General features: G+C 35.8%; 3 protein-coding genes across 3 annotated transcripts; all 3 read left to right on the top strand.

The window, feature by feature from the left end:
• Positions 1-987: 987 nt before the first annotated feature.
• Positions 988-3,812, top strand: gjb9b (gap junction protein beta 9b). The gene is made up of 2 exons (XM_079878319.1): positions 988-1,083; positions 2,702-3,812. The coding sequence occupies exon 2, from the start codon at positions 2,717-2,719 to the stop codon at positions 3,512-3,514; it is 798 nt and encodes a 265-aa protein (XP_079734445.1). The 5' UTR covers positions 988-1,083; positions 2,702-2,716; the 3' UTR covers positions 3,515-3,812.
• A 2,273-nt stretch (positions 3,813-6,085) lies between these two features.
• pef1 (penta-EF-hand domain containing 1) lies at positions 6,086-13,504 on the top strand. The gene is made up of 5 exons (XM_079878318.1): positions 6,086-6,158; positions 7,245-7,506; positions 9,286-9,441; positions 9,625-9,768; positions 13,132-13,504. Exons 1-5 carry the CDS (start codon positions 6,141-6,143, stop codon positions 13,359-13,361), a joined length of 810 nt encoding a protein of 269 aa, XP_079734444.1. The 5' UTR covers positions 6,086-6,140; the 3' UTR covers positions 13,362-13,504.
• Positions 13,505-14,149: 645 nt separating this feature from the next.
• Positions 14,150-17,209, top strand: smim12 (small integral membrane protein 12). Its single transcript, XM_079877883.1, has 2 exons — positions 14,150-14,220; positions 14,688-17,209. Exon 2 carries the CDS (start codon positions 14,710-14,712, stop codon positions 14,983-14,985), a length of 276 nt encoding a protein of 91 aa, XP_079734009.1. The 5' UTR covers positions 14,150-14,220; positions 14,688-14,709; the 3' UTR covers positions 14,986-17,209.
• Positions 17,210-23,123: the final 5,914 nt, after the last annotated feature.

The raw sequence follows: 23,123 nt of genomic DNA, 5'->3' as shown, positions 1-23,123 counted from the left end.
GCACCCTCAGCTACTTTGTCCTCATGTCCATTGTGAGTCTTTAAAATAGATACAAAAAGTATTTTTCCTACATCTTTCTTCCAATATCTACCTGTATATCTGCACTTAATCATATCCAGCTGATATTCACCTGGTTTAGTCCAAGAATAAATGCATGTTTGAGTTGATTTAACTGAAAGAAAATTATATATCTTAAAATAAGTCAGTGCCATTGTTTTGTCTCAAGATACACAGCTGTATAGCCTAATGTTTTTTTTCTTTTTTCTTTTCTAAGGCATATTTATAAAAGATACTCTAAGGATTTATCTTGACTTATTCTGTGAAACCAGGCCATTGAGTGTCATCACTTGTTAAATGAAAACACATGACAAACATGATCCACCCTTATGGAATGTTGCTTTAAGGTTTCTAAAAAAACACAAGCTAACAATACACACTTTCAGTTTGACTCCTGTTGTTTTGAACTTTAGTTTAGATTTTGTTTCCTCTAATTCTGCTGTGCTTTTACCCCATGGGTATTTATGTGTGACAATATAAACCAAGAATAACTGACTTTATTCAAGATGCACCATAAATGTGGCATGTCAAATATCTAATAAAAAAGTATTGGAAATGTTGTCTAGCTTTATGAGAATTTAGTTATCGCAGCAACATACAATGGTGACTCTATATATTTCATGCAGAGAAGCACTCGTACAGTAAAGACACAAAGACCAACATACACCCACAACAAACACACACCCACACACACACCTAAGTAAACAAAATAATTGACATCCAATGTACTGGTTTAAAGTTTTAGTTTTAAACAACCTTGACTAGCTCTTAAAACTGACTGAGTTACTTTATTAAATCCCTCTAGTTTTACACAAAACTAATTACAATAGCAAACCCTTCACTGATGTTTCATTAAAGTTTCATTGTTTCATTTGGTTTCATTTAAGGTTAACTCGGGTGAGTCATTGATGTGATTGGGCACAGCTCTCTAACAAAATCAAGTATGTACAGAATGTCTAACAGGAAGAACTTTTCCTTTTGATTCCAGTGAAGAACAAAAGCCTCATAACGCTCAAACCCCAAAAGGTAAGGACATATATGATTTACTTCTGCTCAAACTAAATAGGTTGTTTGTCGCTATGATAGGGATCATAACTCACATCAGTTATATTTACCAAAAAACATTTGCATTAGTACGTTCTAAATTATACACTTTAACTTAAAGTTAAACTAAAGTGCATTTTGTTAGTCGCTCTAGACAGTAATATCTGCTGTCTAACTGTAAATAGTATGACTGAGTTTTCTTAATACAACATGTTATCCACACTATGTAAACTATTTTAATAGTGTTTCGAGCATAATGGTGTTGCAAACTATAACATTCAATGGTAAATACATTATTGTGAATGCTATGCAGACCTTGAATGTCAAATAATGATAATTAACTGAAGTACAAATAAATACATAAACTGCAAATTTATTGTTATTGTTTAAAAACACTGCTTGCTATTGGCTGCTGGAAAATAATCAAATGAAAGCCTCCAAAAATTGATTTGCATCTCACTGCTACTTTTAGAAACTATTTAATTGCATCTTCTTGACATGGAATCCGTGTCATGTGAATGTCTTCATAAATGTGGGGGGAAACACAATAGCGTTAAATATTGTTATTCACGGCTGTTATTTCCAGCTCTGTCAACTTAATCCTCAAGAAGCCATTCTGATTCCTAATAAAAGATTAAAAGAAGAAGAAAGTGAGAGAAAAAAAAAAAAAAGTGGATATTTAGTAGGGGGATTTTGGAAATGTTTATAGCTCATATTCTTTTTTATAAATTACCAAAATGAAAGTATTATATATATACTTTAATTTGTTAACAGTAAGCAAAAACTCACATCAGGAAAAAAGATATTGAATGGATTAGTGATGGCCAATATATCAACAAGGCTGATTTATTTTCCAGTATTTGGCCATTTTATGATTACTGGAATCGTCCAATAATCTTATTTATTTATTTTTAAATGAAAGTTGAGTAAATACTGTCTAAATCAAGCATCCATTTAATTAAGACAACTTTGAAATAATCAAAATTGTTTTCATTATATTCTATTATACAATTGATGTATTATTATTATTATTAAATATTATCTGCATTAAATCAGTCAACTCTGATATACCCTGATATGCACTGATATAAAAATTCTGGCCAATACTGATGAGCCAATAATTTTTAAAACATTGTTATGGCAAATAATTCATAAATGTCTGATAATAACATTTTCTTTAAATAACTGAATATTAAAACATGAAAAACTAAAATCAGTTGTTTTAATTCATCATGCCATTTAAGCATCACAAAATATATGAAAAGGTATTCATTTAGAAATTTGCTTAAAAATTTCATTTCACAGTATTTTTAAATTATTTTTGTTTTAAAAATGACCTTTGAGTGAGCGTTAGATGACGGCAAAGGAAATCTAAATGTTAAAATAGAGAAAATGAGCATGCACAATTAAATATTTGAATGAATGAGACATGAGGCTATATAAATGCCTCATTCATTCATTCAAATATTTAACATTAAATAACTTAAAAATGTATTCTAACAAAAAAACTATATTTGGTAACCATAACTGATATAGTGCATTCAGATATTGCCACTGAAAAAAACCTGCTCTTTTTTATTATTTATTTATTTGTTTGTAGGACTCATATCCTGGTATGAGTAAGACACCTGCCGAAATGAACTGGATGTCTCTACAAGTCCTGCTCGGCGGGGTCAGCCAATACTCCACCGTGTTTGGCCGCGTCTGGCTATCCATGGTGTTCATTTTCCGAATCCTGGTGTTTGTGGTGGCTGTTCAACAGGTGTGGAACGATGAACAGAAAGACTTCATCTGCAACACCGCCCAGCCGGGCTGTACTAACGTCTGCTACGACAAATTTTTTCCCATCTCCCACGTCCGTCTATGGGCTTTACAGATCATTTTCATCACGTGCCCATCTCTCATGGTGGTGGCTCACGTCAAGTATCGTGAAATGAAGGATGAGAAGTACACCACTCTCCATGAGGGTAAACACATGTACGCCAACCCTGGGAGGAGGCGTGGAGGCCTGTGGTACACCTACATACTCAGCCTGCTGTTCAAAGCTGGCTTCGATGCAGGCTTCCTCTATATTTTGTACTACATTTATCATTTCGACATGCCAAATGTTACCAAATGCACTGAATTGCCTTGTCCAAATACTGTTGACTGCTACATCTCCCGTCCTACAGAGAAGAAAATCTTCACCATCTTTATGGTGGTCTCCTCCTCTGTGTGCATCTTCATGTGTATCTGTGAGATATTCTACCTGATTAACAACAAAATTCGCAAATGCCTGCTCAGACGGAGAGACCTGAATATGGACCTTAAATACACAAGAGTGGATCCAACAGCCTCATCCACCCAGAACATCATCAACTTGGAAAAGGCAAAAGCCGCAGAAGATGAAAAGGATTCACGACCGAACAAATAATGGTCTGAACTCTGATTCTGGAACGAGCAAGTGTGATAACCAGTATTGGACATGTTGGATATTGGCCGATATTGTAGATAATTCAATCACACACCAAAGGAAAATTGCATTTAAAATATTTTAAGGACTTTTTCCTGTGACAATGACTTAATTATAATGACTAGTTCGGAGTGTCCTTTTTAATGTAATGATTTGAAATGAGAAGGCCATTACGATGGTATTCTTGAGTCTCATTCACTAAAGGAGCACACTGCTCCCTAGTGTACATAAAATATAACAACTTGGTGGGATGAGAACACAGTGAGCATCCATTCCTGTCCCTGGCCCAATACAGTAAATGAATAAGTGCCCACACTTATTAAAGTCTGAGATCAACTACAAAACATTGACATTACAGCAATCTTAAACTCAGACACCCTTAAAAGCCGGACAGAAGGCCAACTAACATTGGGAACTGGGATGGCTTTATACTTTATACATGAATACCTTCATGATTTTCTCAAAAAAAAACTTATTGTACATTGTTTACAGAAACCATGCTTTCATATCCCAAGTCAACAACACTAGCTGCACATACTTCAAAGTAAAGCACTACTAAATAGCCTATACTACGAAGTACTAAATCGCATCATTATTGTGTATTAGTTTGACTTAAATCAGTTATGTCTCTTAATTTGGAGAGTGTATGAGTACTTAATTACTTTGTTGTTGTGTGAATTGTTTTGTGTAATAATTTCACTGTTTAAAATAATGCTGAATAGCATAGGTTATTTTAGTAATATTTATATTTTAGTAACGCCATTGATTATTTTCATGATAACGGCATTGTACTGGTGAGAGCTATTTATGAGTAACTGAAAGCTTCATCCACATTTAATACTCAGAAGTTACGATTAATGGTGTAAAGATTGTAGATAATTTTACATACATTTTTTAAAACTGAAAAATGAAAGTACAGAATTTGTGTTCATTCATTTAATGTTATTCCCTGGATAATTTGATGCTGCTATGACTAACAGTGAGTATACTGTAAATCGTCTGTATATTTCGGTGTATGCAATGTTCTTATTGTGATGTAAAAAGACAAATGATGAAAACGAAAAGGTTTTTTTTTTTTTTTTTTTTTTTTTTTTTACTATTGGAAAAATTACATTTTATATTAAGTTATAAATCAAGTGGTCTAAAAGGAAACCCAATATAATCCAGTTGATGAATTGATTAAGTTTATTTAGAAACATTGCATTGCATTTTCAAGACGTAGAGCTATGGGCATCTACGGTTACTTAAATTCCCCCTTTTTAATTTAAATATGCATGTATGACCTCTTCTTTTTTTGTGAATTATTATTAATTTATGGCCGATCATATTGTATTATCGTTATGCGATATGGTGTCTTAAAAAAAGACAGTAATGTGTTCGTATAACATTAAAACATATATGCTGCATATTCTGTTAAACAATGAAAGAAAATCATTCACTGCTCTTGACTGAATTAGTAGCTTTAATAAGAATACATTTCTTACTTGAATGCTGTTAAATGCTCTGACAAGTAGATTAACTGGTTTACTCACTTAACTGGTTTGGGCTCTGGTGAGGAGATTCATTGGTTTACCCACTTAACTGGTTTGGGCTCTGGTGAGGATAAACTAGTTAAACTGGGGGAAAAAATCTAAGTTAATAGGTCAGATAGCGTCGCCAGTCGTGGACGGGGCCTGTTCAAATGTGACATCATGTTGGAGCGCATTCCTGAACGGCTCATTTTGAGATATAGTTTCAATAACAAACGGAGTGGATGAATGTTTACCACATAGGGTGGTTGTGTACACACTGCGGACACATACATGTTCGAAAACAATATAAACGTGAATTTTGCATTATAAGTATTTTAATGGCACGTGACTATGACAATATTAACCCCAGATAGACTATTGGGGCATGTTGTAACAAATGATATCCCTTGCATTGGCATTAAAAATGGCACAGAAAATAGTTCAGAAAAGAAAAAAATAAGGATAATAAATAATGGTCAGGCATATTTATATACATAAATCATGTAACAAGTTAACTCTCTAAATAATGGATTAAATTGCCTAATTAGAATTCAAAATTATCTACATGTGAGTGTAACAATATATTTATTGAATGTTCATTTCTTTCTGTCCAATAATGGAAACTTTAGTTATTGTTGTAGACGATTCGGTAGGCTATGTCTGTACAGAAACTGACAGAAATTAAGGAATATTTACATGAGTAAAAGTTGTGACAACTAGCCCTGGTCTCCAATAGGCCTATATGAAGACAGACATTTGCTCAAAGCCAAGAGATGTCATGTAAGTTAGCCTAGTTACAGTACATCCTAATGGTATATTACAAATGGCCACATAAATCACGCTCTTACCTCAATATAAAAACTCTATCCACCCTTCATAAATATGGTTAAACAAAACACCACGTAAACAGTGACTCAAAGTTTCTACGATGATGAGCAGTTTCCCATTGTTTTAACCAATGTGATGGAAAATATGAGGCTGCGCCTTTGACAAACGTGATAGCGAACCAATCAGCTTCAAGAGGCGGGTCTTATTAGCCCGATCGCTCCATTTGCTAAAGAAAGATTCTCCGCGGAATGAGTTATTACGGACAGGTAAAATCTTTCTTCCGGGTTTAGCCTTTTTTTTAATATTTATATGTATATTTAATGTTTATATAATTCTTTCATATTTGTCTCACGGTCTAATCTCTTAGTGTTTGGTGTACAGGGAAATTATGCATATTTGTGATCGCGTAATCGCCTAAAACAGGCTTTTTACAGGCTAGCCAGTTAGCCCTGTAGCTACTCTGATTTGAAATACTTTCAAATTATGTTTTTGTGTGTGTTAATTGCGTGTTGGTCAGTAGTTTATCACATTAAATGAAATGATTATGTGTTTTACATCTTTATCTTGATTAATGTCATTCAACAAAGATGCTAAATGGAAATGTGTCACTTTTTGGGTCTAACGTTAGCCACTGTAACCGTTACCCTTTTACCATCATCCACCATAACCCGTAGTTATTCTTACTGCTGTAAAATCTAAATAAAAGAATATGAGATTACCAGTATGACTCAGTACCATGTCATGGTCCGAACTTTTCCTTCCGTAACAGAAGAGATGATTTTAGACAGTCTCAGTCACCAATCACTTTCATTGAATGGAAAAGCTTGCATTGAAAGTGAATGGTGACTGAATATCTAATTCTTCCTAAAATAGTTCTAGTAACACTTTTTAAGGTGACATAGTTACATGTTACTACATGTACTTACTATAGTAATAACTGTAAATATGTAACCCTAAACCAAACCCTAACTCTAACCATAACTCTATAGTAAGTACTGTACATGTAGTTCATTAGCCTAATATTATTCAGTAGTTATTTGAGTACAATGCACCTATTTCACCTTAGTGTAACCATATTCATATTATAAATATTATATAAATATTGGTATAATAATAATAATATACATTTGAGTGTTCCACCCATGTAAGAGATTTAGTCATACGGTACAACTTGAGGGCGAGTAAATGATGACAGAATGTACATATTCGCCTAACCTTTCATTTTAATTATAATCCTTTATTTATTGTTTTAGTGACATAGTTGCCTTTGTTATGGGCCACAGTTGATTCTCTGTTGATGTTTCATACAAACATTTCCCCAATACAAGCTTTTCCTTATTTGTTTTTCAAAGGGTTATCCGGGAGCAGGTGGTAACGCTCCCCAACGCCACCCCCCTCCAGGGGCGCCGTATGGAGGTGGTCCTGCTGGTGGACAGTATGGTTCACATTATGGCAGTGCCGCTCCTGGGCAACAGTATGGTGGAGGGGCTCCATACGGATCTCATGGTCAACCTGGACCAGGAGCGGCGTACGGCGGGGGCCAAGCTCCTGGTGGTCCATACGGAGGTTATGGACAACCCCAGAGAGGACCATATAGTCAGCAGGCACCTGCAGGTTAGAGATGTGTAACTATATTTCATTTTAGTTGGTTAGAGTATGTTAGGAGCATATATATAAATATATTACTAAATTATTTATGTATGCAAGTGTGTGTGTGTGTGTGTGTGTGTGTGTGTGTGTGTGTGTGTGTGTGTGTGTGTGTGTGTGTGTGTGTGTGTTTGTGTGTACAAAAAGGACACTCAAGCTTTTTTTCTTTTCTTTTTTTTTTTAAATAAATTAATACTTTTATTCAGCAAGGATGCATTCAAATAATCAAAAGTTACAGTAAAGACTTATGAGTTCTATTTCAAATAAATGTATGTTGTTCTTTTGAACTTTTTGTTCATCAAAGAATCCTACATAAATATTAAGCAGCAACTGTTTACAACATTGATAATAATAAAGGCTTCTTGAGCATCAAGTCAGCATATTAAAATGATTTCTGAAGGATCATGTGACACTGAAGACTGGAGTAATGATGCTGAAAATTCAGCTTTGACATCACAAGAATAAAGTTTATATTATTTAAGTTCATAAAATTAAAAGTTGTAATATTAATATTAAAAGGTTTTTTTTTTTTTTGTACATTTTAAATTAACACTTGAATAAATTTAAATGAATGAATAAAAATGAATAAATGCAGCATTGATGAGCACAAGAGACTCCTTTCAAAACATTAAAACACTTTTAAATGGTAGTGTATATCATGTTAATTTCTCACCTTTTGGTTAGTAGACTGTGGAGGAATAGGAATGCAGTTACTTTTTTTATCAGAATGTTTTCCACAGCTTCATACATCTTCAAATGCACCGTAAAAGATGTTGGTCCAGCAGGTGAATTTTTCAACATGGTCTCAGGAGTGGTAGGCAGCAGCTCCGGGCTGATTTGACTGATGATGTCTGAGTGTCAGGGTTGGCAGCTAAGACAGCGCGAGCCGATGCCGTTCCATCAGGCATGCAGTGGCCGAGGGCTGTGAATAAAATACGAAAGACAGGAATTTATGAAGGTGCTGCAGACAAGGTCCTTGATCCTCCTGCACTGCAGCTGTGTCACATGCCCCTCACTGAATGACTGATGCTGAGACACTGCAGGATGGCAGAAGCAGCTTGTACTGATCTGGTACAGAATGTGCCCACAGGAGAATTAGAGTGATGAGTGTGGTAATTCTGAGCGAAGGGGTTCGTGTGTATGTGTCCTTCTGCGTTTATGTCGGTAAGTATTCTGGAATGTCCTGTGGGAAAGTCTGTCAAATTCAAAGACTGTCCTCTGAACAGCGCTTATCCCTCCCGAGGGATACAGTGACCGTCTGCGCTTCACCAAATTGCACAACTTATTCTTGTCCCTCTTGGGACCAAGATGACATATCACTGACAACCTAGGCTTGTTCACACTGGGCCCATTTCCAAGATGTTTTTCAAATACGACCTATAGGACTGCTTGTTCTCATCATCGTCCTACTGTCATTTTGCAAGTAATGAACAATCTTTTGTGCATTTAGGCATATGCTGCATCTGAAACTGCTCCATTCAGTAAATAGCAGATACCACATGTGAATATAAATTCGCTATTTTTTTATTTATTTTGTATCCTTTTTTGTCTGTCCAAAAAACGACCAAAGGGATTTGAGTATACACCAAAAATAATCTTTTTTGAGTTATTGTTTCATTTCTTAATACTGTTTTGACCTGTGGTTAACTATGGTTAAGTGATCTGTTTTTAACTGACTGAATGTTGGAATATGTTGGAAATTCATTTGCATCTAACTCACTAATGCAGGCCGTTTTCATGTTGTAGGTAACATTCCTCCCGGTGTGAACCCTGAGGCCTACCAGTGGTTTTCATCGGTGGACACAGATCATAGTGGCTACATTAACGGAAAAGAGCTGAAGCAAGCGCTCATGAATTCCAACAACTCCAGTTTCAATGACGAAACCTGCATTATGATGCTCAGTGAGTGCTGCCATTGTTAACATAACCCTCGGCTAAATTATTGAATGGATGCTTGCATCACAATATAACTAAATTCAGAATGCTGCAATGTCAAAAAACAATTCAAAAATAGTAGTCATCTGACGACATCTCCAGTGCCAAAGGAAGTTGAAGAAGGAATCAGTGCTTTGTCTTCATTTCCAGATATGTTTGACAAGACCAAATCCGGACGCGTAGATGTCTATGGTTTCTCTGCACTGTGGATGTTTCTGCAGCAGTGGAGGGCAATGTTCCAACAGTTCGACCGGGACCGATCGGGATCAATTAACAGCAATGAGATGCACCAGGGTGAGTAAATTAGAGGTCAAAAAGAACCCAAGACAACATGTTTGCAGTTAAGGCCACATGATACACTGTTATGACACTAAGCACTGATTAGAATAATTTTTTTCAGAATAAAAGTATTAAATTCTTTACAAAACAAACAAACAAACTTTTGAATAGTAGAATATCTCCACATTAGACCGGGTAAACCCAGCCCGATCCGCCAGCGATTTGATTTCGCCCTGCAGCTCAGGCTGGAAACCTGTACATTCTTCTATCCTGCTTCTGTTACAAATTTGCGGGGACCAATCACAAACTGACTTATCCACCTGGCGCGCTATTGGCGGGTTTAATCCAATCCAATTCCTTTTAACCTCTCGACGATGCTCAATGGCTTCTTTAGTTTAGCAAACAAATCGCTCGAGAGGGTGTAAATACCACTCACTTTCATGTTTTTTTTTTTATGCACCTGCAAAAATCGCTCGAAGCCATTGCTGCTTCTGCAAACCATTGATCAATGCTCCAAACCAACACGTTTGTTGACACATTTCCTGCCTGGGGTTTTCACTGCAAAGTACGTCACCTGGATCGTTGGTCTGATTGGTTGAAGGACTATCCAATTGCGTACAGAGTCATTTGAACTATGCTCGTTGATCACACCTCTTGTGCAAAAGAAAATACAGAGCAGACTCCCCAGACCAATGTTCAATCTTACAAGATTAAGCTTGGTCTGGTGATAGCCAGACTATCTCCACATGGAATTCAGGATGAAAATCACCAACTGAATTATTTAATCAGTTCTTCTAATTTACAGCAGTGTCAGATTATCATTCTAACAATTTTATATAGACCACATATTGTGTTGTAGCTCTTAATAAACCTACCAGCCAGTTGCCAGTATTTTTATTTACTTGTGAAAATGTATTTTTACTCACATTTGGCACTTAGTAAAGTACTGGTATTACTTTTAGATTTGGTAATCAAAACCTACATCTAACCACAGGAAGTTTCCACTGCTTTCATCAGCTAACAAGTTTTTATGTATATTTTCTCGAAGCATTTTAAGTGATTCACATACATTTCACTTATATTTGTTTTTTTGCTAAGAGATTAATGTGTTTACTAATCATGGTTAATCATAATTACCAATAACTTAAATTAATAACATTTACAGGAAAGAATATATTTGTTTAAATATGGAAGGGTTTGCCATCTTTGTGGGGACATTTTTTTTTCCAATAACCTAGGGTATGCTTGAACCACACACACACATTTGTTTGACTATATTAGTGAGGAAATTGCATATTGCATGACTTCCATTGATTTCAATTCAGCTAATTATATTTGCTATGGCCTAACCCAACCCCTACCCCTAAACCCACCCATCACACAATGTGCAAAACACTATATTTGAATAAAAACACGTTTTGGACAATTTATAAGCATTTTAAACTAGTGAGGACCTGTAAAATATCCTCACTAGTCAGTCGGTTGTCATAATATTTCAGTATATAAGTGAGGACATTTGGCCCTCAGGTTTAGCCAAACCTGTACACACACACACACACACACACACACACATTGGGTTTTCATGTTTTAGAGGTACATTCCTTAGACATAATGATTTTCATACTGTACAAACTATATATTCTTTTCCCTAACCCTTCCCTTAACCCTTTAAGTGTCACCCCCCTTTTTTTAAATATACATGAAAATGCACATTTCGACTTTAAATGGTTGTAATTAAAGAATGCTTTGGAGTATAGACGTAAAATTGGTCTTGTTTTAAAGAAGACATTTGGCAGATTTTTGTTGAAGTGAAATAAATTAAGAAAGTGAAACAAAAAAAAAAGTTATATAAGTTTGTGTTTATGAAAATGTACAATTTAAAAAATTTAATTATTCATATTTTATATAAAATATATATTTTTAAAACCTGGCCGACTCTAAAACTGCTAGAAAATCAAAGCCAAAAATCTGAATAAGTTGTGTTTCAAATTTTAGGTTGATATCTCAAAAAATGAGCTTTCAGTGAGATTTTGTTTGGGCGCAGTACCAAACATTTTCACTAGGTGACAACCAGACTCCATTACTGCCCATATAAGGGCGCCTTCATTTCCATATGTGTTATTAAAAACATATTAATATATTTTTTTCTAAAATAATTGAATGGATGATATCTTTTGAACTCTTGGCATGAAAACAAACTAAAGTTTCATCCATTCTTTCATGATTTTTCATGTTCATTGCTATTTCAAAATAAAGGTCTGAACACGCCTTATAAATATGAAAATATTCTTGTTGCAAATTGATAAATTACAGCTCCTCTCTAATTTATTTTGGAAATCATTCACCAAATATGAAAACTAGAGTTTGTAAGCTTTCAAATGATATATAGTTTGTCAAGATTAGTTTATGTTTATTATAGGATATTACTGTTTTAAATATGTAATGATTTTGGGCCCACCGGTGGGCCGGTGACACTTAAGAGGTTAAACCTATCCATCACAGAAAACTTTCTGTATTTTTAGATTTTCCAAAAAAACTTGGTATGATTTATAATCTGTTTTCCCGATGGGGACCAAAAATGAATGTCCCCAAAAATATGGCAATATCCGAAGTCTTTGTCCTTTTGGGGACATTCTGTCCCTATAACGTAGGGCTTACTAGGACCACACACACGCAAGATGTGGCAGTCACAGAAAGTTTGTAAGGAAAAGACAGTTACTGAGCTTGTGTTCTCTGCTGTAAACCCCTTTTTTCATCTAATCCTGTGGGATTTAATGCAGCATTATTGTTGGGATGATTTCATTTTTGAGACGTCATGGAAAATTGCTCTTAAAATAATCTCAAAATTGTAGCTGTTATCTTGCAGTGTCTTTTTTTATCCTCATTGATTTTGTACGAACAGCGCTATTCTATAGTTAGCAGAGTCAGGTCCTCAGGCTAACTAAATAGTGGATGCCATTATAAAGATGTGAATAAGCCTGAAAGTGCATGGCTGATTACTGGTGAGTGACAGTGTATTGAAAACATGGTGGATACAAAAACAACAGTAGAGGTTTTAGTCAAAACTCTTTTACTTTTTTGTTGCTTACTCAATAAAAAGCATAAACCTTTGTGTCAAACAAGAGGTTAGCAATGTAATAATTCCCTGTTTTATGTACACTACTGTTCAAAAGTTTCGGGCCAGTAAGATTTTTACTTTATTATTATTATTTAATTATTTTTTAAAGAAAGCAATTACTGTTTTTACTGTATTTTTTTAGCAAATAAATGCAGCCTTGGTGAGCATAAGAGACTTCTTTAAAAAAAAAAGACACTAATCTTGTAAACGGTATAGTGTAAATAATGTTTTTATTTACCCATGTGTTTCTTATCTTCCAGCATTATCTCAGATGGGCTACAATCTGAGTCCTCAGTTTATTCAGGAACTGGTGAACCGTTACTCTGCACCCGGTGTGACTGGGGTTCTCCAGCTGGACCGCTTCATTCAGGTGTGCACGCAGCTCCAGAGCATGACCCAAGCCTTCCGCGAGAAAGACACCGGCATGACTGGCAATGTGAGGTTGAGTTACGAAGACTTCCTGTCTAGTGCAGTTATCAGACTGATGTAAAGAACTGCATGAGCAATTCAGAAGATGACCTGACTCTGAATGTGTGGCACGACACTTCACCCTCTCAACAGTGCCTTTCACTGCAGCTCTGCCTTGTTTCACCACAATGAGCTGAAAACTATGTTCATTGCCAACTAGCCAAATATAGCACTCATCGCAAAAGTCTACCACACATATGTAATCCAGTTATTAAACTAATGCCAAAATTATCAGTGGTACATGTGAATAAAACGCCATTAGCTATGCAACAAGCACTATTTACTAATTAATGGGTGTTTGTCATGGAAGCGAATATTTTCACTTTTAAAATTTCTTTTTTTTTTTTTTTTAATATTCGCCAAAATATGAAAACTTGTGATAATGAATGCTTGAAATTAAATGTTTAGTTCTCTCTCTCCAAAGATTTTTTTTGTTGTTGTATATTTATGCTATCCTTAACTGTCCACGCTCATTTATTTCATATAAAACAATAAATGGTGAATTTTTTGTTTTGCTTACAATAATAAAAATAAAAAATAAAATCTGTTGTATTTGTGAAGTATTCTCTCATTTGTTTTTGTTTTTTGCTTTTTACTTTTTTCTTGTTTAAAAAAAATCTAAAACATTGTCTAAATTGATATTCGTACTTATTCAAAAATAAGAATAAGGTGTAATTTCAGGACAAACCCACGCAGTGTGTTTCAGCATTGGTCACTGGGTGTCAGCATTGCTTTACCAGCACATCCTGCATTCAACTTCTTTCCCCTTCCCTGAACGAATGAGAATTTAAAACGTCATTCTGACGTAAACAAATAGCCAATCAGATTGTTGCCTACAGTGACGCAACGAGACAGGAAGTGGAATCGCCTAGTGATTAGAGGTATGTACAGTCATAATACTTTATAAACACACGCGCAAATGATTTAAGGAATGTATGAAATATTACGCACTAAACCGTCAGCAGCATTCTCACTATGTTTTTAGGAACTCATTATGTCTTATTAATGTATTTTTTATAGCGCCATTTCACACCTCATGCTATGACACCGGTACCCTTGTAACAGTTACATGACTTTTTATAATCGTATAATATAAATGTAAATTTACTAGCAATGTCTGAGTGTGTGTGTGTGTGTAGTTGGACATATTAACACGATCATGGTCATGTCATTAGATTCCTTCTACCCTCTAAAAACAATATTTAGGCTACAATATTGTTTCCTTGGTTGTATGAAAGCATATGTATATTTGCAATCCTTTTATTTTGCACCGGTTACCAGAGTAATGAGACATTGTCAGCTTGCCAAAGGTAAATAACCTTCTAGAACTTGAAATTACTTTTTTCAGGTGTATTTCTGAGCCTGCAACCATGTGGCCATTGATCTGGACTGCCGTGCGCACTTATGCACCCTATGTGACCTTCCCAGTGGCCTTTGTGGTGGGAGCTGTTGGATATCAACTTGAGTGGTTTATCAGGGGCACCCCAAATGCCCCAGGAGAAGAGAGGGGCATTGCAGAGCTACGGGAGGATAGAAAATTAGAGGAACTGACCGGTCAGGACAGTACACAGGTCCTCAGCCTGAAGGACAAACTGGAATTCACACCTAGGGCAGTGCTGGAAAGAAACCGACCAGTGAAGAACTAAGTCTTATTAAATGTCACGATGTCCTCCAAGATTGCTATATAATGATGTGCAACTTCTCAAACTTTTGGCTCATTTGTCAACCTCTACGGCCCCAGGGACAGGAACTTCATCTAGAATTTTTTTGTGTGTGTGTGTGATTTCATGTCCACTTCTATGCTACTTCATTCTGCCGTCCTAATTAAATGGAGTCTTGCTGTAATATTTACCAAGCCAGCTGGTGGAACTTGACTGCTGAGAGAATATTTTACAACTTTCATTCTTTTGAGACTTTTTAATATTCATCTTCTGCCCTTAGGCATGCAGACACATGACTATATAAGTCCAAATTTGGAAGGCTTTAATAATTTTTCCATTTGTGCTCCCTGTCATATGCTCATGAGACTGAAGCTCAAAGAAAGACCACCTTTGTTAAGTTTGTGTCTGTGTGAATAAGAGTGCGTCTATGTAAGGCAACACTTGAGTAAGGCTAGAAATAGTTTGAGATGTTTAAACTTTGGGTGGCTGAAGTGATTCAGAACATTCAGAAATTCATATAAGCTCTGTTTTCGTGGTCTTCAGCAAATTAGCAATAATGGACAGAGTGAATAGTGAGGAATTAAAGCGAAGTTTTGCCCCAATGTTAATCTTTTCGGTTAATGTAAGAACTCACTTTGGATATGTGGAACAAAAGAACGATCTCATATTTTAAACCAATTATCTGTAAGTTTTGAGTCCATTTCCCTGTACAGTACAGTGAACTCATACTATTGCTGGGATCATTACGCATGCAGTGCTTTCATAAGCATCATTATGGCGAAAATGTCAGTGATAATTGCACAGCTAACTTTGTGGTGAAGTGTGTGGGAGGCTGTTCATAATAAATGTGAAGTTACACTGTACTGTTGGTACCTTTTGTCAGATGATCTTTCCAGCTAAAATGAATTTTGCACATTGCATTGCATAACAATAGACCTTAGTCAGGTTAGACGCCATATTGAATTTAACGCAGATGCACTACTGCTACCCCGAATATGCCCCAGGAGATGTATTTTTATTTTACCAGGGGAAAAAATCACATTGAGATTTACAAGTAGGTATATATCTAGGTATATATATGTAGGTATATATCTTTATACCTACATCTGTAAAAAAAAATATGTTTGTAGCTATAGCCTACGGTCCCAGGAATTATTCTTACTGTCTGTTCCAGTGGTGCGTACTGAATTGGGGAAAAAGGCATTTCAATTTGCTGCTCCCTCTGCCTGGAATAATTTGCAAAGTACGTTGAAACTGGTTTAATTGGACATTTTCAAAGTAGTTTTAAACGATTTGGAGAACGAAACATCGGGCTGTAGATGTTTTAGTTATTTATTGAAATTGAAATTTGATTGGATTTGCTTGTGTGTGTATATGTGTATGTATTGATGGATCTGTTAAACAAGCTGTGTCTGTCAGTCTTGGCCAGGACGCTCTTATAAAAGAGATTCTTAATCTCAATGTGCTTCTTTTCCTGGTTCAATAAAGGTTATAATAACGTCTATGCCAGAAATAATAAATAGGGCTGGGTGTTGATATAGATTTGATTAATTTATCTTAATAACTTGATTCCTTTCAATTCCATTTTTAAATAATTTAGCTATATTTCTGTTAATGTCTATATTGCTTCCATTTGGGGGAAAAAACTTTCTATTCTAAACTATTCATTTAAAAAGCCAGCTTGTAAGAGTCATTTGTTTCTGGTTTCTGATGAAAAAATGGTAATTTCGTATGTTTTTGATTCACTACAAAGAGCCGTCTCATAAAGTAATTTATTTATCAATCAAAATTAGCTGTGCTGTATGTTTTTGCTTCACCTAAAAGAATCAGCTCATGCGATTTGTTTATGAATTAGATTACCCTCATCATATTGTAAGGCAACGCAATAGACATTTCATACTTTTATTCTGTGGTACACAGACTTTTTATTGCATCGCATTACAAGCTACAATCTGACATTCACAATAAAATGTGGCAGCATTAGATTCTGTTCTGAGAGAGGGCTGCTGATCATTCTTCAGTATTCAGAATTATTAAAAACAGGGCAGGACTTAGGGTGGTGGGGGCCCCTGGGCTTGAGTCACTTTCGGGCCCTACCTTCTATACATTACTTTAAATAGAACAAAATGATACATACACAAGCTATGTATTAGAGCTACACAATTCTGGATAAACTGAGAATAAAAATAGAGATCACGATTCTGAACAAACAACTAAACAAAATAACATAATTTATGTTAATTGCTGAAGTCTATTAAAAATGTTTAATTAATCTGAATTATATAAAAAAAAAAAAACTTGGGTTTGAATGAATGATTCAATTCATCAATCAAATGCACTTGTTTCATAGATGAATCAGCATTTTTGAACGAATCTCCTGAATGAACGATTCAATGACAAATGTTTTTTAAAAGTCATTTGTCGCCATCTGATGGCGTAACAATATAATCGATCCAATCGATCCAATTTGAAGTGCAAAGCTACTTTCAAAAGGTGACTGGTACCATAGACAGTGTTACATGTTAAAAAAACGTAATAATTTATTTATATGACCACTGATTGAAGCTTGAAAAAGTTTTCTTCCAATAAATAAATAATGATTAAAAAAGTTCAAAGTGATCATAAGTTTATTGCAATGCACAAATGTCTTGGTCAGAATGAGAATAAAACACTTATTTACCTGGAAAACATATGTTTTGATCGTGGCATTTCTTTGAGATTTAGAATCCAGTATTCCTATAGGCTAATTATTGTTTAATTATTGTTTCTTTTATGAATTTAATAAAGAACTCTGTCTCGTATTCTGTCCAAACGATCCATCCATGTAGGCTACTTTTGTGTCCATTCGTTTTTCCTTTTTTAACCCTTAATTGAAAAACGAAAAATGAACAGTTGTTGTCTTTTTAAAACAACTTTTTGTTGTCTTTTTTTGTTGAACACCAACATTTTAATTTGAACTGGCTACACCCACTGCTGCGCAAAAAAGTAAATATCGACGAATTTTCAGATTTTTGTTTATGACTTTTTGCTCCTTTATTAAACATTTAAAATATTCACAAATTAATATGGAAAACATGTCGATTTTACTGGTTTTCAAAGGCCAAATTAGAACCTGGAATTGATGTTTTTCCCGCAGTGCTGAATGAGAAGAGCCATTAATATTATTAATAAACCATTGCTTTGGCTAAAATCACATCTCCATCTCCGCTGTGAAGCAGATGCGCTTTTAGAGAGAAATGCACATTTCATAAGGATTAATCAGAAGGTATTAGCTTTCGATTCGAATTTGTTCGTTTTAAAGTGGACATTTCAAGCTTTAGCTACATAGGCTATATTTTGTTTCAGTTCTCGCGCTCACGGAGATCATGAAAGTGCGTCTGATTGTTTTATTTTATTTTACAAAAGCACAGCGTTTTCTTGTTATTGTGAGTTTACACAAATACAAGTAGTTGGGGATAATGTATTATTATTTTCTGTATGACCAGAAATTATAGAGTATTTTAAGTTGTTTCTACTGTTGATAGGAAAATGCAAGTGTTCGCGGCCGCGCCTCCGTGCCATGCAGTGCGCGCTCCACACTCAGCTTTGTTCCTTTTTTGCATAAAAGCGTCTTCTAAATATAGCCTATTAAATGTTATAATTAAATAATATAAAATTATTATTATTTGCGTAGCTATACATGGACCTCAAACACACCGCGTCTTCTAACTCAGGTGACTGTAAATGCGCAAAAACTGTTTCCATTGCAGTTTTTTTTTTTTGCGAAAAACTGGAGCTTTTGCGAAATTGACGTGTTTCCATTGTGCTTATTTTCAATTCGCAATTTCAATTTGCGCAATTTGAAGGGTAATGGAAACGCGGCTACTGTCTAATGCAGACAGGTTTTTTCAACGGTTCGGCAGTAAACGAGGCACTGCGTAACTGCCAATAACCAATCAGCAAACCTCAAGATGACTGACATTTAATTTAGTTAATTAAATTAAAATTTTCATTGCAGGGCAGGGCCAGGTAACAATGCTAGACCAATCAACAAACTTTAAATGAAAAATTAAATGACTGACATATTATTGAAAAAATCAAACGTAAACGGGCGGGGCCCCCTATTGGGCGGGGCCCATGGGCTTGAGCCCAGTCAAGCCCAATGGTAAGTCCGGCCTTGTATATATACAAATGTTCTTCATCTTTAAGTAGTGCTTTTACTTCTGATTGCGTTGGACTGATGCATTGTCTGTTTTCTGTGCTGTACATTATTTTTCTTTCAGCACGCAGCTTGATTAATAGAAACCAGAAGGGCAAGACTTCATAAATCCCCAGAGAGTACTTAATCGAGGTAACCCTAACATTTTCCAGCAAAAGTTTTGCTTCACTGCTGCCAACAAGCTAGTGAAACTTTATGAGTGCTGATCTAGATTTACATCAGCATAAATGCTGATACCAGGCAGCTTGTCTGCCCAAATCATGTTTCCATAAACGGCTATATTTGAAGAAATATTGCCATTGAACTCAGTGCATGGCTTCAAGTTGGCCCTAAAACTTTTACATCACCATAAACATAATGTAAGTTTTGTTCCACATTTAACAGGTTCTGCTGGTGTTATTTGCTATGCTGGTTTGAGGGGAAATTGTGTGTCACTTTAAAACAGTGGTTCTCAACCCTTTTTGACTTCGAAGACCCACAACAATATTCATAGGCCTCATGACTTTTTCTGTTGTTTGTGATTAACTGGAAAAGGATTAAGTATTTTTTAAATTTTAGAGCTAAAGATTTTTAGAGAAAAAGGTAGCAGATTTATCTTTTCGTACATCATTTTAAGTCATCATGAAGCCCCCTTGGAAGTTTTCTGAGGCTCCCCAGATGAAAACCACTGCTTTATTTGTCATGCACGTCATTCTATCTAGCAGCTTTTGACAAAACACATTTGACCTGTGAAAGTGAAGTAAGCTATAATTGGACAAATTAGAAACAGCCTTATGCAATATTATGCAGCCTTACGAGAATGTCATATGGGGGTCAAATGCCTTGCTTTATATGTACAAGTATACTCCTATTCCTGTACGTCCAGTAGTTGTGTGAGAGAGGATGTCTGTTTGTGCCTAACCAGGTAGGAGACTGTGGGTTTGGTGCTGGAAAGGTGCTAGTTTGTCCCAGAGGACAAACAGCCCTATTGTTCCTGAGTGATAGGAAGAAGGAGCGACGCCTGCCAGCCTCTCTCAGCCCTTCAGTCAGGATGTGTACAGCCTCTGTGCACAATTACAGCATAATTATTCACTGTAGATTCCAATCAGCAACAAAAACAATGGAGAGACACTCTAAATCCTCCCCTTTCCCATGTTCAGTTCCCACAACCAGTTTGCTCTGTCCCCCTTTAAAACTTTTTAGAGAGTTCCAAGGACTTCCATTTCCCTCAGTATGGGCCCCTAGGGTCTTATCAATAGCCCATTGTCCCATTCCAGCGAATTTGATGTATGTTACACTATAAGAAGTGAAGTTGATGTGTCCTACCATTTACTTTGGCATATTTGTAAAAAGGAATTGTCATCCCAGAGATATTATAGTTCATGTTTATTATTTTCAAGAAACAATCATGAAGTTCAAATATTGATCATTAATACTGATACTTATCAAATTAATCACAATAATGTAATTTGTAAGAAAAGATTATTATTTGCAGTAAATAAAGTTCAAATATTCATATTAATATTGATACTTTTATGCTGGTATTAATCACAAAATGGCACATTGAAGGTTGGGGAAAAATGACACAAGTGCCTGATTATTTTTGTGCATAAGGCAATGTTTTTCATTAGTTTCATTTTTATTGCTTTAAGCTTGGAAATTAAGTCATGGTTTTAGTCAAGATGTTGTTTTAACTATTACTCACGTCTGTCCTGTATGACTGTAAAATTTGATCAGCTCCTTATCAAGAAGCAATATACTCTGACTCATCTGTTTCTCTCTTTAAGATGAGCCGTTCATATTGTGAACGGGTTTGAGGAGCTGGTCATGACATCCTGGAACGCTGCAAGTGGGATTTCACCAAATACAATGTAACAATGCCCACCGCTGGTCCATTGTATGGGGGAACAAGCCGTTTAGCCATTCCCTGGAGTGACCAATGGAAAAATCAGGAAGCAGATAAGCCTGTCATTCTTTACACACCCTCATGTTGTTTCAAACCCTTGTGACTTTATTATTATATATATTTTTTTCCCCTCTAGGAAGGACAGAAAGTAATTGAAAATCAGTGGGGTTCGAACTACATTGGTTCCCACTGACTTCCATTGTGTGTATTCTTCAAAATATCTTCCACAGAAAAAAAGAATGGCATACAGGTTTGGAACAACATTGGAACAAATATTTCTTTATTTTTATTTATTTTAGCAATAACTGAAGGCACAAATGTATCAAATATGAGAATTTATTTTTCACATAAATGCGGTTATTTTAACTTTCTGTTCAACGAAGAATCCTGAAAAAAAGTTTCACAAAAAATATTAAGCAGCAAAACCGTTTTCAACAATATTTCTTGAGCACCAAATTGGCATATTACAATGATTTCTGCAGCATCATGTGACATTGAAGTCTTGGATAATGGCCGCTAAAAATTCAGCTTTGCCATCAGAGGAATAAATTACATTTTAAAATATGGAAAACAGTTTTAAGTGCAATTAATATTTCACAGTACTGTATTTTTGGTCAAATAAATAAAGTCGTTGTTAGCCTAAGAGACTTCTTACAAAAACATTTAAAAACCAACCTCAAACTTTTGAACGGTAGTGTAATTCCTTTACATTCTGCGGAAACACACACTCATTTTCAATGGAAATGCTCTAACTAAACATTCTTGTTATTTTTATGCCTCTGTTTTCCTTCAGTGGAGTTCTTTTGACTTCTTGTTGTGGCTATCACTGAGAAGACATGGATTTTAATCAGTTCAGCTGGCAGGAAGTACATGTGACCGATTTGCACCGCATACACTGGCATATTTGCCTGATACTGCGGCCTTCAGATCCCCTGCAGAAAGAAGTTTGGCACTCAGTCTTAAGTCCCCATGGGAAGCAGGTTGATTGGCCATTCGAAGCCACCTCTCATCCAGAAAACGCCCACACACGGTCCAAGCACAGCACAGACTGCAGCTTCTAAGATATACAGTTCATAAGAGTACTTTAAAACCTGTTTGTATGTGCTGTATGAGGTTGGTAAGCAGGGAAAGGGAAACACATCAGCGGTACTTGGAACAACAATATCTGGATGAAGGAAGCGGCCCGCAAGAGAGGCAGCTCATTTTCATTGGCGCAACTCTGTGCAAATCACCTAAGGGCAAGCTGGCAGGCAGTGTCCCTGCTGGGTTTCACAAATAGAATGACCTTTGTCGGAAAAAAAAGACTGTATTCAGCGAAGTAATGGTTTGACAAGAGCATGCATCCATGACTTTTGGTGTTTTTTTCTTATCTAAAATGACAGACATCTGTTTGCCTAGTTTAAATAAGTTTGCTAGTCTGTTTGATGCATGTGCGGGCATATTAAAGTGCAGCTGGCAGCTCCACGATTCAGCTTTTGTAGGTGGTAGGAAAAACAAAAGGAAACACTTCATGAACAAGGGCTGTTTTCCACCCTAAATGGCTCTATCAGAGAGAGTTTGATAGGCCACCAGTCAGTCTCTTTTTCCTGGAAACTGAGAGGAACTATAAAGAGGTCAGTCCTCACCAGCTGTTTGCTGACCCACACATCTTGTGTTGCACCTCTGATGCCCTGTATTGGCGAGAGATAACAGGTTAACTATTCGTGCAGGCCAGCTGCGATAGAGAGAACTACGCATTGGGCAAAGACTACAGGTTATGGTTGGCAACCCCACAAGCACAAGACTCATTAATCTTTCATAGACTAGAGCCCAACAGTGCAGATAACACCCTCTAATAAAACACGGTTTCCATTAGCCAGCAAAACATACCTTTTGAGGGAGGAAAGCACTGTTGAGCACTGTTCTTATTATTGTATTGTTTTGATTTGACCCTTTCAGGAAGAAACTGTCCCAACTTGTAATGTACTCAACATTCCCCTATTCCTGCTACAGATAAGTTCTTATCATTGTTCAGACTGCTCAAAATTGCTAAAAATGACT

Source organism: Squalius cephalus (genome assembly GCF_949319135.1).
Source record: "Squalius cephalus genome assembly, chromosome: 8".
Classification (NCBI taxonomy): Eukaryota; Metazoa; Chordata; class Actinopteri; order Cypriniformes; family Leuciscidae; genus Squalius; species Squalius cephalus.
This window is presented reverse-complemented; position numbering and strand designations above follow the sequence as displayed.